At 35.5% G+C, this 16,939-nt stretch overlaps 1 protein-coding gene across 1 annotated transcript in view; it reads left to right on the top strand.

The window, feature by feature from the left end:
• The first annotated feature begins 15,631 nt into the window (after positions 1-15,631).
• The window catches only part of LOC112007997 (F-box/kelch-repeat protein At3g23880), a 6,904-nt gene continuing 5,596 nt past the window's right edge, over positions 15,632-16,939 (top strand). The window contains exon 1 of the mRNA XM_024040459.2: positions 15,632-16,869. Coding sequence (XP_023896227.1) covers positions 15,677-16,840 — 1,164 coding nt within the window. The 5' untranslated portion in view covers positions 15,632-15,676 and the 3' untranslated portion in view covers positions 16,841-16,869. The remainder of the gene's footprint in view (positions 16,870-16,939) is intronic.

The raw sequence follows: 16,939 nt of genomic DNA, 5'->3' as shown, positions 1-16,939 counted from the left end.
GCGGGGTCAAGTTTTTGAGCTAGTGGAATGAACTTTACTTCCTAAAAATAAATAAATAAATATAGGGGAAGTTGCTCACTTTTTTTTTTTAGAAACTGGAAGTTGCTTACTTGTTTATGAAAAAAGAAGATAAGAAAATGACAAATTTGACTAGTTGGGAGGAAGTTTAGCTTTCATTTGGTACACTCACTCAAACATATGTTTTCAGTTTTTAAATAACATTACATATATTTTTACACACTTTTTCACCCATACGTATTTCTACACATGTTTTCAATTTTTAAGTGCATGTACCAAATATCCTCTTAGTTTCCAAAAATATCTAAGTGGTATGAAGTGTTTTTTTGTGGAAGGAACTATGAAGTTTACTTCCCATAAGTAAAAATTAAGAAATTGAGTGGAAGTTGTTTGATAAGGTTTTTTTATTTTATTTTTATATATAAGATAAAAAATTTACTTAGTCTAATTTAAGTGTATATGTGTAGAAGCCAGCCTATCAAACGCCATCTGAAGGAATGCAGAGAGAAATGCTCCACCCACCAAAGCCCCGGCCATGCTTTCTTCTTTGCCAAAGATGTGAGTGGTGAAAAACCAAAGGCAAGAGAATGGAAACAGGAGAACCGAGAGAGAGAGAGAGAGAGAGAGAGAAATGTGATCTGTGAAAGTGTTTTTTGTTTTGCAGAAACTCTCAAAATACTTCCTCTTTTGCTCTTAAGGCGTGTAGCAGAAAGATCATATAACACTCTATGTGTGTGAATCAAATGTGAGCCATTGGATTGATTTCAATGGAGTGATTGAATAATTGCAAGTTATGGTGGATCCTAGACACGGTCATGATTTCAATGGCCTATCAGTCCGTGTGGTTCCTACCAACTACAAAAAAGTGAGTGAGACTCTGAGAGACAAGTAAAATTTATCTAGTAAATTTTATTGTACAAAATTACAGTTATTCATTTTAAAAATACTGTAATTAACAAATAAAGTTTCCAAAAAAAAAAAAAGTAATTAACAAATAAACTAAAGAAGCAATAATGGAAATAAACACTTAGAATGATTGGTCCTTGAGTTGGTATGCTTTAGTCAAACCATAATTTCCATTGGGGTGTCTTTTTCTGTAATTTCTGATAATAGAAAGGAGCAGTAGATATCAAGATCCATAATTTTTTTTTTTTTGGGTGGAATAGTTGGTATGCTTTAGTCAAACCATTATTTCCATTGGGGTTACAATAATTGGGGCATCTTTTCTACTAATGTTTTGTAACTTTATGTGAAGAAAATTCAATGCGGGGTCAAGTTTTTGAGTTAGTGGAACGAACTTTACTTTCTAAAAATAGATAAATAAATATAGTGGAAGTTGCTTACTTGTTTCTAAAAAGGAAGATGAACAATTTTTAGACCCCTTAAACAACAACAGGATTAACCTAGTTAATTAGCTAAGTGATTAACTTAGTCAAATTATGCAAATCTAGGTTAACACAATCAAATAATCATATCAAGTATATAGCAGCGGAAAAGTAAATAACACAATGATATGATGACCCAAGAAACCACACAGTAAAAACCTAGGAGGATTTGACCTAGCTATCCTCAAGGTAAACTTGAATCCACTATCTTGAAAAAATCGAAGTTCATATAATAAGACTTACAAGCCCCCACGCTCGACTTCTTATTACTACCTACCAGTAGAACTTACTCACACGACCACGTACAAGCTCCGAATCCATGGACTCCTTCTTTCTTGGATTCTTCAACAAGTACAAGCACCCACGCTTGTTTTTCTTTAAGCTTCAATGGCAGCAATTGAATTGATCATCAAGGTGTAGATAACATCTCCTCCTTGAAAACCCTAAGCTTTGTGTAAAGGAAAGCTCCTCTAGATCTCACAAGAGATTTACACAAAACAGCAATATGAGCAACCTCTAGAATGTGGCTAGGGTTTGCCTTAAATACCTAGGGCAAAAACATAAAACCCTAAACGTTTTAGGAGTTAGGGCTAAGTTGGAATTCCGCTAAAAAAAAAGGCATCTGACCCGATTTTCGATTGATCGAGCCTAAGGTTCGATTGATCGAGCAGGCCGAGAAGCACTATTCAATCTTGCATAAGCTTGTTCCAACTTTACATAAATAATACAACTTTGAGCAAATCTAAACAAGACTAAATAACCTGTTTTAATCATGGTTTGCCAACAATACAAATTAGAGTTCTAAATACATAAATTCCTAAATCTTTAGAACTTAACAAACTCCCCCTTTGGCAATCCGTGACAAAACACAAACTAAAGCTCAAAGTTTACAAATAGACAGCCCTTTACATAACAAATCCAATCCTAACTACTATCCATCAGTTGCAAGTGTAGACAGCAGCTCAATTGAATCAACCTGTATTTCCTGAAATACTCAACAAACACATAAACACATGTGTGAAAAATACAAGTAAACAAAATAAATTCTTGATTTCACAAAAACACAAAATAAAGACATATATCAAATGAATAACTCACATAACATAAGTCAATAAGCAGTGAAACAAGAAACACAATAAATGTATCTCCCCCTAACATGAATAGCCCATCAAAAATACATCTAGAACCAAAAGAATATAAATACAAGGTAGAGCTCCTAGATACAATCTAATCACCACAGGCTTCAAAGAATCACAAAACTCCCCCTATCAACAAAAACTCTACAAGCTAATCCAGAATCTACTCCCCCTTTTTGTGACGGAATGCCAAAGGACAATCACAATCCATCATCAAAAGGAGGTGGCGTAGGATATCGCCTAGAATGCGCCAACTCTGCACGTAGGGCATGAACCTCATCGAGCAAGTCCACCAAAATCTATCCATGAGCCGCCTGAACGGTCAAGACATGATCCAACGTATGTTGAATGTCGAAAACATCCAAAGTAGTCGGTGGAGGAACATTAGCATCAGCAGCACCAGCAGCACCAGACGCCTTAGCCTGTGCATCACCTGTAAAAGATGAAGGAGGGGGTGCAACACCAGAAGATTGAACACGAGAAGGCCTCAAATGTGTAGCCCTCAGATGAAGAAAAGAGGCACCTATGGGACCAGTAATATGAATGGGCTCAGACGCGAGGAAACCATCTAAATAGCGCTACTCCTATGAATCTCGTTCAAAGAACGAAGAAACAGATGAGGAAAAGAAATAAAAGCACCAGAAACAAGGGCATACAGAAACACACATCTCTCAATAGGGATGGTGTGGAGATGAGAGATAGGCCACAAAGAATGAAAAGCTATCCTAAGAAAAAGATAGGTAGTCATAGGAAGCTCAGCGGATGTGATCCGAGGATCAGAACCCCACTAGATAGAAGATCCAGTGATGTATGACATGGCGTCATCTAAGGGTGGAGACTCCGCATAAGGATAGTCAGGCTGCCTAATGACCGAAACCCCAAGATCCTCATCCATTACCCTAGGGGTAATGGTGTACTCAACACCTCGTATCCAACTCCTAATAGAGGTGTTGGAATCATAGACGTGGCAAGAGAGGTTCGAATAGAACTCTCTAATGAGGGCAGTCGGAGGTGGATGATCTATCTCCAACAGGGATAACCAACCTCGTCTATCTAAGTTTTCCCTAATGGTAGGATCAACCTCATCTAGGATAATAGGACGCTCAGCCCATATTTTCCTTTTACTGTTCAACTTATCAAAGGCCTCTTTCCATTTTGCATCCTTAAACAACTCACTCCTAGAGGGAGACTCAGAAGAAGAGGAGGGAGTCCTATGGGCTCTAGTTTTCCTAGGTATGGTGCTAAGGAAAGGACAAGGACACACAGCAGAACCAAAAAAAAAAGGGAAAAGAGAAAAACCAAGGGCAGACTGCAAGTTAGCACAAAACAGATATAGAACAAAAATCTATACGATGCATGAACAATTTAAATGTCATGATGCATACTCTAATGCAGTGAAACTAAGTTCAATTGAAATTTAAATTCACAAAATTGGCTTAAGCATAGAGTTTTTAACAAAAACCCCAAAAATTATAAAACCACTTGAATGTTTTGAAATAAATTGACGAATTGATCATCACACAAGTTTCAAAACATATTAGAATGATCAATTACATCAAAAAAACTTTCCAATTTCATCAATTTTAACCCAATTGAACAAAATCCCCAAATCGGATTCAATACAATCCCTAGAAATTTTAATTTTTCACAAAACCACAAAATTTTCAAATTAACCAACATAGATCATGAATATATTCATATAGCAACAAAACCCATTGATCAATATGACAAAATAAGGCTTGATTAAACAAAAACCCCAATTTATGCAAAATCCGAAAATTTACCTAAAAACTATGAGAAAAATGCATGAAAACATGAAAAACAATGCAAAAGAAAGGGTATAAAGGTCTTACCAGCCTTAGAGGAGAAAAACCTTGCAAAAATTTGGGAGGAAAACGATAAAAATTTGGTGATTGTGCTTTGCCGAGTCGAAGAGAGAGAGAAAAGTTGAAAAACTTTTGAAAAAGTGTTTTGAATGAGTCAAACTCAGATTTTTTAAAAACTTGATTCACGATATTCGATTGATCGAAAAACAGTTTCAATCAATCGAAACAGATAGAGGCTCATAGAAATTTTTATTCGCAATTTCGATTGACCGAAAAATAGACTCGATCGATCGAAATTGTAAAAAAAAATGAGTTTTTGAAAAACACCAGAATTTTGATGCAATTCTCCTCAAAGCATAGAAAAATGAGGATGACATGCATGAGTAAGAGATGAAAATTTTTCAAAATCCCAAGATTTAAACCCAATTCTCCCAAAGATTTAGATTTCAAACAATCTCCCTTTTTTAATTCTCAAGCAACAAATCAGTTGTGCATAAAACTCAAGGTATTTTTCAAACTTAGTTGGTCAGACGAAAAACACACACAATAATATGTACAATGTTTAGCAAAGAGTAACTTGTGTAATGTGTGCAACTAGCAAAAGCTCGAGATACATGTGAGGTGATATGTGAATAAAAATCAACCATAAAGTCTACAAAATCCATCACATAGAATTTAAAAGAGACTATCACCTAAAAAGTTACATCATATAACTCCCACATCTCCTAGAACATAAGCTTGCAATCATGTAAGTTTCTTGAATTTTGCCTCATACTGTACACACAGATTTTAGTTGTTTAGAAACTTGTTAAAAGCCGGGATAATGTACACACCAATTTTAAGCATTAAGTAATTAAACCAAGGCTACACCTTATGTTCTTTTTGTGCATGTGCTACACTTTCTCGAGCACAGAATCTTATGATATGCACTAAGGTGTTCATGATTGGCTTGTGAACAGTGGTGAGATGGTTATTTATGCCTTTCTCAAAAGGATCAAGTCTGATAGTCAAATAACATGTGACTTTAAGATTAAGACAAAGTGATAAACGCCATAAACATCTTTCCCACACAACATGCACTACAAAGTTTCAACTAGTAAAGTGCAATAAATAAGCTCATCAAAGCTAAACAATGTACAAAGACATGTTATGTGAAAATAGATTGACCAACCTTATTCTCAAAAACCAAAAAAGAGAATGCAAAACACAATTTGTTTCCTTTTTCCCTTTTTTTTTTTATTAAAAAAAATCCTAGAATGAAATGCATGAATGTTATGCAATGCAAATCCTAGAAACAAAAAGGTAAAAAGAAACCAAAGAACAAATTTCTTAAAAGATAGAGCAAAGAAGCACAAGGACCATGTCCAAACGACTCAATTAGATTGAGCCTTTTGCATCCAAAACTTTTTAGACGCACTACGTGCATTAGAGTTCTTATTCACATTAGAGTGATTTCCAACTCCAGGATTGGAATAAAGGTTTAGAGCCTCTACCAATTCACCAATGAGTGCCATAGGATCTTGTGCTTGAGGCACAAGCACTTTCGGCTTATTTGCTCGATTAGCTGTTTGCAGCTTGTAACAATTTGGACGAATTTGTCCAGACTTTCCACAAAAATGACAAACCCAAACAGGCTTACCATGCATCTTGTCCTTAGAAAGGGTAAACTTCTTAGGTTTAGACTCTTTCAGATCAACCTTAATCTTCCTAGGAGGTGTGACCTCTACAGGTTTGACAACCTCACTCACAGGGGGTTCAGTGAAAGAAGAAGGAACAAAGTTTGTGGAATTTGGTGCAGACACAGTGATACTTTCAACAAAACCTAATCCAGATTTGTCAGAATGAGCCTTTTGAACACTTAGCATTTGATCAAGTTTAGAACTAGCAGATCTAGCAACAGAAAAATCATGTTCCAAAGTTTTAACTTTATCAAGCAAGAGCGTATTCTCAGATTTCACATTGTTCAAAAGATTATTAGCATCAAACAATTTAATAGGCAAAATTTTCTTTTCAAGCTCAAGAGATGAAATTTTCTTTAAGCCTAATTCAATATTCATGGCATCCTTTGCAACAACTTTGCAAAGTTTATTATAGGCTTCTTGAAGATCTGCATCTTTAGAGAGTTCCCCATCAGAAGGGTTCTCTTCAACAGACACACTTTCATTGACTATAGCGGTAGCAGTGAAAGCAATAAAGTTTCCATCCTCGTCATATCTAGACTCATCATCAGAAACTTCATTATCACTAAGGGTTACAGCCATAGCCTTCCCCTTAGACATCAAGTATGTGGGACATTCAAATTTCATGTGACCATACCCGTGACATCCAAAACATTGAGAACCTATAGAGTTGTTTGAAGATAGACCAACTTTCTCTCTAGGTTTTTCAAAGTTATTAACCTTAGTGGGATCATTCTTCCTAAAGTTTCTAGGTTCAGCAGTGTTTGTGCCTCTTGCCTTTTTGTTACTATTCCTAAGAAAGTTTCTAAAGTTCTTGGCAAGGTAAGCAATCTCTGTAGCAGAAAGCTCATCATCAAATCTACCAACATCAACATCATCAATAGACTTAAGAGCCATTGATTTGGATTTGTTTATTTTGGGTAGGTCTAACTCATAGGATTGGAGAGATCCAATAAGTTCATTCACAAGAATGGAGTCAACATCCTTACTTTCAGTGATGGCAGTCACTTTGGGTCTAAAGTTCTCAGTCAAGGATCTAAGAATCTTCCTAATAATTTTAGGTTGATCATAAATTTCACCTAGATTAAATGCAGAATTAACAATATCATTCAACTTAGTATAGAATTCATCAAAAGATTCATCATCAGACATCCTAATGCTTTCAAATCTGTATGTTAACTGCTGCAACTTATTAATTTTAACTGACTTAATGTCTTCATGCACGGTTTGAAGGATTTTCCAAGCAGTGTGAGCAACCTCAACATTAGAGATTCTCTTAAATTCCTCCATAGAAACAGCGTTAAAGATGAGATTCATAGCTTTGCTATTGAACCCAGCTGCTTCTTTTTGAGAAGTTTGCTACTCACTCACAAGAATAGTGGGCTTCTCCCATCCATATTCAACTGAGTTCTAGACTCTCTCATCAATTGATTTCAGGAATGCTTTCATCCTTACTTTCCAATAAGCATAATTATTCCCATCAAAGTGAGAAGGAACAACTAGAGAGCGTCCGTGTTCCATGACAACAGGGGTCAAGGATCAGCTCTTAGATCAAAAGATCTAAAACAAAAGAGTAACCTGCTCTAATACCACTTGAACAGTTTTTAGACCCCTTAAACAACAACAAGATTAACCTAGTTAATTAGCCAAGTGATTAACTTAGTCAAATTATGCAAATTTAAGTTAACACAATCAAACAATCATATCAAGTATATAGCAGCGGAAAAGTAAATAACACAATGATATGATGACTTAGGAAACCACACGATAAAAATCTGAGGAGAATTTGACCTAGCTATCCTTAAGGTAAACTTAAATCCACTATCTTGAAAGAAGCGAAGTTCATACAATAAGACTTACAAGCCCCCATGCTTGACTTCTTATTGCTACCCACCAGTAGAACTTACTCACACGACCACGTGCAAGTTCCGAATCTACGGACTCCTTCTTTCTTGGATTCTTCAACAAGTACAAGCATCCACGCTTGTTTTTCTTTAAGCTTCAATGGCAGCAACTGAATTGATCATCAAGGTGTAGAGAACATCTCCTCCTTGAAAACCCTAAACTTTGTGTAAAGGAAAGCTCCTCTAGATCTCACAAGAGATTTACACAAAACAGCAATATTAGCAACCTCTAAAACGTGGCTAGGGTTTGCCTTATATACTTAGGGAAAAAACATAAAACCCTAAACGTTTTAGGAGTTAGGGCTGAGTTGGAATTCCACAGAAAAAATGCATCTGACCTGATTTTCGATTGATCAAGCCTAAGCTTCGATCAATCGAACCAGGCCGAGAAGCACTATTCAATCCTGCATCAGCTTGTTCCAACTTTACATAAATAATACACTTTTAAGCAAGTCTAAACAAGACTAAGTAATCTGTTTTGATCATGGTTTGCCAACAATACAAATTAGAGTTCTAAATACATAAATTCCTAAATCTTTAGAACCTAACAGAAGATAAGAAAATGACAAATTTGACTAGTTGGAAGGAAGTTTATGGGGTGTTTGGTAATGTTGTTTGTATTTCTTGAAAATACACGTGGATGAAAAAATGTGTGGAAATATGTGTAACGTTGTTTAAATACTGAAAAATGTTGATCTAGTTATACTACCAAATAGTCCCTTAGTTCCCAAAAATATCTAAGTGGAATGAAGTGTTTTTTTTTGTGGAAGAAACTATGAAGTTTAAGAAATCTGAGTGAAAGTTGTTTTATAAGGTTGTTTATGAAAAGCAAGAAGATTGAAGAACCATGGGACTAACAGATTTTTTTTATTGTATTTTTTAGTAATAAACAAAAGGAATTGGATATGAATATCTATTCATAAAAAAATCAATCAAAATAGATAATCCTTCAGGGAAAAAGAAAATGAGTTTGTTGAGTTTTAATAATCTTACCAACATTGGATAACACCAACCATATGTTCTCCAAAGATAATGTGAATTTTTATAGTTAATTTTTATTGTCCAACATAATGTGAATAACCCCAAATGATTTGATTCATTATTTTTATCAAGACGGATTGACCTCTTTTGTCACAACTAAACTCGTTTAACTTATACTAACTTCGTCACACATGCTATGCACGTGCAATAAGGCTTATTTATTTATTTATTTTGAGTTTAATGTAATTTTTCAATTTGAATTTGTCTATTGTTAGTGAGGTTACTATTAAGAAATTAAATTTTAGGATTTTGAAAATGAGTAAACTGCTGCTGGATTTAATGTGTGCTAGTTTTAAAGGAAAAAATGTATCAAACGTGCGTAGATATATTTAAATGGAGAGTGTTTGCTAATTTTTAAGAAAAAAGTTTCTCTGGTAGTTTTTTGTTTTTGAATTGCAATTTTAACCCTATTTTTTATTTTTAAGAATAAGGATTATCTAATTAGATTAAGGGTATTTTTCACATTTTTTGAAGTCATAACTAACTTTTTAAATCCTCTTAATGTATAGAGATAAATAAAATTAATTTCTTTCCAATATAAATTATAATTTAAACATAGAATTGAATAATTAGTTATGGTGTTGAATTCTCCATTGAAATTTGAAACTCTAAGACCTCTTTTCCTTTCACCAAAAATAAAGGAAAATGTCTCATTTCATTTTATCTTTTTTAGATTTGCATTTATAAATTTTGGTGGAGACTCTTGTAATAAGGAATTTTAGATTTTATACTATAATTATATGATGTATTTCCAAATATATATATGATGTATTTCCAAGTATATATATGATTGTATGGGAATCCTTCATTTTTGTGATTTCATTCAAAATAATCCACAAAAGGAAAACAACCAAAGATGAATAAAATCCTTGGATGCAAGGATGTACCGTCTATAAGCTTTCCTCAAAAGGATAAAGTGAGAAAAATAAACCTAAGGTATATCTGTCTAAGCTTGAGACGAGGTAAAACCAATGCTATATCCATCTAAGCTTAAGACAAGATAAAACCAAAGGCCCCTGAGATTAAACCAAAGGCCTAATCGTCTAAACCATGGACGAATAATATGCGTGTAAAAACACCACAAGCCCATAGACGAATGTAACTAGTTTAACAATCCAGTACATGGACGAACATTTGCTGGGAACAATTTCGCTAAGGATGAGTAAATAATCGTCCCAAGTTTGAATAATGAATAAAGCTAGCAAAAAGACACATCCTTCATGGACAAGCTGTACTTACATGGCAAACATGAAGGATTCATTTTACTCTATTTTGGCGATGTAAGAAGAAATTCATCCATATGCTCAAGACAAGATAAAATGTTTTCCTAAATGGACGAACCACACAGCCATGGAAATGACATGGACGATATTAATAAAGTATGTCCATAAATTCTTAAACGTATTCGAACATAATGAAATGAGAAAATGGAAAACATTCATTCATTCATTCAAAGAAGGGTGGACGACCAACGTCCAAAAACCCTTAAAGTTATGTAGACAATATAACTGATCGTATATAAAGCTCGTCCATAAACTTGGACGAGATAATTGTACTTGGATAAATTATAAATAATAAAAAAAAAAAGAGAGAGCAAAGCCCAAAACAATGAGCACCTTTAATAAGATCGAATGATAAAATAACATTAGTTGGATAAACCACTGGGGGCATTACCTCTAGACTTGGGGTCGTCCTGGGTCACTTCATTATCAGTATCGTCCATCACGTTGACGTCTTCAAAACTCGTCTGCAACAAGGAACTTTCTGTAGCGAGAGGAAGCTTGAAAGAGTCAAAGTTTAAGTCAGGAAATGCTTCCTTGGCATTAGCACAGAAGTCCTCATAGCCAGCAGCATAGTGACTATCTAGACAATTCTTGTACTCATCAAACTTCTTGAAGGCTGATATGGCTTCCTGATGTGCTTTCTCCAAGGACGTGGCAAACCTAGAAACTTGTCCCTCCAAGTGAGCAAATTTGAGTGTCTTTCTCGATGGCATCTGCTTTAAGCTCCTTCACCTCGTTCTTCAGCTTCGTCTCACTTCCTTGTAGACGATTGAAATCATCAGTCAACCTAATCACCTCCCCCTTTTTTAATAGAATTTCATTGTTCAGCTCCTTAGCCTTCTCCTTAGCTGTCTTGGCCTTCGCACAGAGTTCCTTGGCCTGGCACGTCGCTATATAAAACTTTGACATAGCCCATGTGTGGACAAAGGAAAGTTAGACATTTTATTTATAAAAAAATTAAAAAAAAAAATATATATATATATATATATATATATATATCCTACTAAAAAACACAAGGACGAATGAAACTCATACCTTAAAGAGGTCATGGATACCAGAGCATTCAAACTCCTTCACTGACATATTGTTGCATTCATTAACTTCATTATTAGTGATTATTCCTTTGAACGTCCTCCATGCGTAGCTCTTGTCCAGAACCAGGTTAGAAGGACGCTCAGATGGCTCTGACGGATGAGGCTTGCAAGGAGTCTTGGCTGGAGGGGAGTAGGATCAGTTTGGATGGATGAACTATTTGGACAGGCTCCACATCGATTGGAGGGTCGTCCAGGTCTACCGTTGGGGTGTAAACTTGGGAACCTTGGGAAGAGAAGCCTTGCCAGGTTTTTGCTTCTTAGAACCTCGATGACTTGGAAGGTCGTCCAGATCCACAACACTAGATATAGACTTATATTTTCTCTTCCCTATCTGGACGGAAGTTTTCTGGATGACTGGTGGCACCGAGGCATCCTCGTCCCCACTAGTTATGGTTTTCTCCTTATTCTCCCTCATTGTAGTTATTCCTGCAACAAGGAAAATCAAGTTAAAAAAAAAAAAAAAAAAAAAAAAAAAAAAAAAAAAAAAAAAAAGAAAGAAAGAAGAATGGACAATACTTACTTCTATGAGTGGTTTCCTCGTGACCAAGATTCTCAGCAGTAGGTACTGGGCCAAGCCCCCATATAGCTAAACTACTGAGAGTCACTAGATCGTGAAAAGTTCTCCTAGGAAGGCACGTACTTGGTCAATTCGATCCAAGTAAAATTTGTCCAAGCGTGGATGAACAATAGCTGCATCAATAAAAAAAAGGAAATGGGAGATAGACGACTGAAAGTTAGAAAATATGTAAAGAGAAATGAAATAAAATGGAAAAGACACATACCCTCAGGACGAAGGCGACTAGAGGGCTAGTAAAAGGTGGGAAGGGGGCATTACCCACATCTACTGGGTCCCCAACCCAATTTCTGAAAATAATAAAAAGTTCTGTTTTCCAGAGCCTATTAAATGAGCTACGGCCCTTTATTAAACTATAGTGAGAGCCTCTGGACGAGAACTGGTAAAAACTAGCAGACTTCTTTTATCTCTGAGGGCTTATAACAGTAGAGGAACTCGTCCACTGTTATAGGACAGTCCCCTTCCTATGCCTCACGCCCTAGCACTTGCATGGCAACTACCATCTTCCATCCATTAGGGTTGAGCTGGTTAGGTCCAATACCCAACCAATGGAAAAGACCTCTACAAAAAGAATTTAGGAGAAACCTAAGGCCAGCTAAAAGGTAAGAAGTATATACTCCCAAACCAGAAGAGGGAGAACAACACCATTCTCCTTCCTTAGGTAGACGAGGTTTGAACTCCCTAGGGATTTGGTATCTATCTACAAGAGTTTTCAACTTAGGGGCATCTAAGGTGGACGCTACTTCAAGGGCCCAGCTGTATATCACATTCTCCTCTTCCTCATCCTCATCTTGAGAAGGGCTAGGTGGCTCTCTGGATGAGCTAGTCCCAGTTCCAAAGGCCGTCCTACGTTGTATATCCTGGAATTCCTCTAAGGAAATACCAAGAACCCCAGACGAATAATGCTCGTCTGAGGAACTACTACTATAGCTCGTGCTACCCTCACCACTCTCATAACTCCTAAAAGAAACGTCCTGGTACTCGTCTATCTCTCTCTCTGTACTACTACTAGACGAAGACATGACTAAAATAAAGATTAAGACAAAAACCTAAAAAGGAAGAAGAAATACTTGACAGAACTAGGACAAGGGCTAGACGAGGGTCTTGGACGAGATGGCAGAGGGAAGATTATGAGAAAGGTGAAGGGCAAGAAAGAGAATATGCCTATTTATAGGGCCCAGAAGTAGGGTCAGCGAAGCGACACCATCCATTAAGAAGACGACACGTGGCAATCCCTTTGACAAATGTAATCGACGCAATAGGTCAACCAATTAAATCATGACACGTGGCTCCTAAAAAAAAGAAAGAAAAAGAAAGGAAAAGGAGTTAGGTCAGAACCTTAAAGGCGTGAATTAAATCCCCACAATATACTTGGACGACCCCTGGACAAGGGGACAACTGATGGGATAGCAAAAATTACCATCTCTGGTTCATCCATAAGGATCGTCCATGACATCAGTTAGACAAATGTTCATATAGACCGTCTGAGCAAAAAAGTTGTCCGTGGGCAAAGCACATGGACAATCACAAAACACCATCTATGGACAAAAGAGTCGTCAATGGGCAAAGCACATAGACAACCACACGACACTTGAAATCCTCAAGTATAGACTCACTCACATGTGTGGAGGATTCGAGCCACATAATCTTGGAGCGGTTACCCAACCCATGTTCATCACCACAAATTCCTCATAAGTACTTAACTTCCACCAATGGTTGTAACTTCTATAACCATTGAGGAAATTATGTCCAGACTCACTGATTTCCACGAATTTTAGGGAAGTTACTAAGCCAATAACTGCTCCAAGGTTCTCTATATAAGGACCGGTCTAAATCAAACCAAAGTAAGTGCATTATGAGATTTTACTTCTAAAAAGTTGAAACTCTATTCTTGTGAGAAACTAACTTAGGCATCAGAAGGTGTTTGGCCAGTCCACCCCAGTCCCCTTTGATAGTGTGTTCATCTTTGTAGTCCTTCACAACATCCATTTAGCCCATTAAAGCCGGAGCATTCAGCCTACTGATCTTGTGCAGCATCACTTTCATTTCATGGTATGAAATATGTGAACACAATATGAATGGTTGATTTTCATGGTCCTATTACTTTTTGCATTTATCTTTGGTTTTATGATTTTTTTTTTTTTTAATCTTACCTTGAGAAGGCTAAAAATATGTTGTGAAACTACTAAACTAATTTTTAATATCTCAAAATGTATATGTTTCTTTACTCTAATTTACTTTACTTTTTTTAATAATATATGTACAACATTATCCAAAACCATCTTATATAAAATATAACAAAATTATATGTGTATCGCATGGGAAACTTATTAGTTGTTTCTAATGATAGCCATATAAGATATACCGAGACATATTTTCAAATATTTACGGGGTGCTTTTTGAATTAATTCCTCCAATCTACCTTCCCTGGTAACAACCATTAGATCCTAAAAGGCTCTAAAGACCAATGTTATGAATACCGTTTCAGACCCCGTTTCGGTTTGTCCAGTGGAATGGAATATTTCGGTACCGGTCAATTTCGGCGTACTGTTTCAGGGTGTTTCGGGGTACCTAAAAAATAATTTATATATATATATATATTCTTGTAGAACATAAAATTGTCAATTCTAATAAATAAATAACTAAATATCAAATAATACTAATCATTTAGCCTTAACTCTTAAGTGTTAAACATCAATTTAACATCATAATTCACACAATAAGAAGATTAACAAGTCAATAACTAAGTATCAAATAATAAAAAATATTTAGTCTTAACTCTTAATTCTTAAACCTCAATATTTAGTTAATTTAATTATATAAATTCATGTTTTTAATTTTAAGTTTTCCCTATTCATTCATTTTCTCTAAACTGATCCCACCACTGACTTGCCATATCTCATATCTTTTGATTCATTTTTTAACTTTTCTTTCTTCTATGTCACACGTGTCTTTGGTCTTCTCTTCCCCTATTTTCATCTTTCTCTCTAAGTCCCATCTATCATCGATCCTAATATTCCCATGTTCCAAACCTCATCACAACCGTATATTCAAAATGTCTTTTAAGTTCTCTCTATACTCTTCTATTCAAAAGTTCTAACTCTCACTTAACCTTCTGTCTTTCTTAAGTCTTAATAGTCTTATCTCGTTATCAAAAAAAAAAAAAAAAAGTCTTATCTCCTCCCTCTCTCAGCATTGTTCATCTCCAAGGATTTCTCTTCAGGTCTGTTGCACTGTAAATTTGTTGACACTAATCTCATCTTTTAATTTTTGTTCTCATCTTCATCATCATCTTTATCTTCTTCTTCTTTTTCTTTTTTTTCTTTTTTTTTTTTTTTTTTTAACAAATTAAATTGTGTTAGGCTAAACAACAATTAATAATTTTATAATTAATAAAACAACAATATAACAAATTATAATTTATAAAAGATAAACAAATTACTAAAACAAATAAATAACAATAATTAATAATTTTATTAATATTTCAAACGAACTTCTTAAAAAACACATTGAAAAAAATTTCTAAGCCCCACTGCTTACTCGAGTGAATAAAGTTATCCCAATCTTCTTCTTTTTTCCTAATATATATATATATATATATTTTTTTTATACAAAGTAGAAAAAGTAATTTTTGTTAGTATAACTTGATTGTCTATCACAAGGCCCACGCAAGTGCTTTAAATAGAAAAATTCCCAATACGCCGAATTTGGTAAAGTCGAAAAAAAAAAATCCGGAATGTTGGACCTGGAGTATCTGCCATACGATGTGTTGCCGGATATCCTGCATGGACTGCCCGTGAAATCCCTAATCCGATTCAGGTGCGTTTCCAAATCATGGAACTCTCTAATCGCAAGTTCAGCCTTCATCAATTCCAACCTTACTCGATCACATTCCGATTCCAACAAATTAATTGTTAGGTATTTGGATGCCAAACCTCATGTAGAGCGCTACAAATTAATTCACGAAGACAATGACAATAATGATTCCTCATCTGAACAAATTCAAGACCTTAAGTTACCATTAAGGAGTCGTCTTCTTAGCCATTTTCAATTAGTCGGTTCCGCGAATGGATTGTTTTGTCTTTATGATGAAAACCATTTTATTCTTTGGAATCCTTGTATTAGAAAATATATTACCCTTCCCAACCCTTCCGTTACTGGCTTCTTTCCTTGTTATCTAGTGTTTGGGTTTGATTCAAAAACCAATGATTATAAGGTGGTGAAAATTGCCTATCAATGTGTAAATATTGGGTACGAAGGTGCCAAACCACCTCTGGTTGAGGTTTACTCAGTTAGCGAGGGATCTTGGAGAGTAACTAGTGCTGGTGACTCATATCCGCCTAGGATTACTATTAGAAATTGGCACCCACAAGGAGCTTATTTAAATGGAGCTGTTTATTTTGCGGCGATTGATTGGGGAGATGCGGGTTTTGTGGCGAGCGATTGGGGAGATGCGAGTTCAATAGTTTTGTCATTTGATTTGGGTGATGAGGTTTTCCGCGTGATATCCTTGCCAAATGGTAAATTTGGATTGGATATTCGTATTCTTACCTCAAAATTCAAAGGATTGCTTTCTCTAATATGTTATGAGAGTCGGCATATGGGCGAGCAATATAGTTGTTCTATTTGGGTGATGAAAGAGTACGGAATTGTGGATTCTTGGACTAAACAGTTCACTATTGAACTCAATATGCTACACTGGAAAGTGTTAGGTTTCTGGAAGAATGATCATGTATTAGTGCAGAAAATGCAATCAGATGGTTTGATGCTCTCTTTATATGACCCTGAGAGCCAACAAGTGAAGAATTTGGGGTTTTGTAAAAGCACATGTTGTTCTTATGCTGATAAATATGTGGAGAACCTTGTCTTACTTGACAAACCAAATGGTATAGTTTCCTAGAGGAAAGTGAGCAAGAAGAGGAAGTGCAGGTAAAAAGGCTCAATTCAAGTATTCAACTCAAAATTTCAGCATTTACATTCCTCAGTTTTATCTTATTCT

Source organism: Quercus suber, unplaced genomic scaffold (genome assembly GCF_002906115.3).
Source record: "Quercus suber isolate HL8 unplaced genomic scaffold, Cork oak 2.0 scaffold_989, whole genome shotgun sequence".
Lineage (NCBI taxonomy): Eukaryota > Viridiplantae > Streptophyta > Magnoliopsida > Fagales > Fagaceae > Quercus > Quercus suber.
This window is presented reverse-complemented; position numbering and strand designations above follow the sequence as displayed.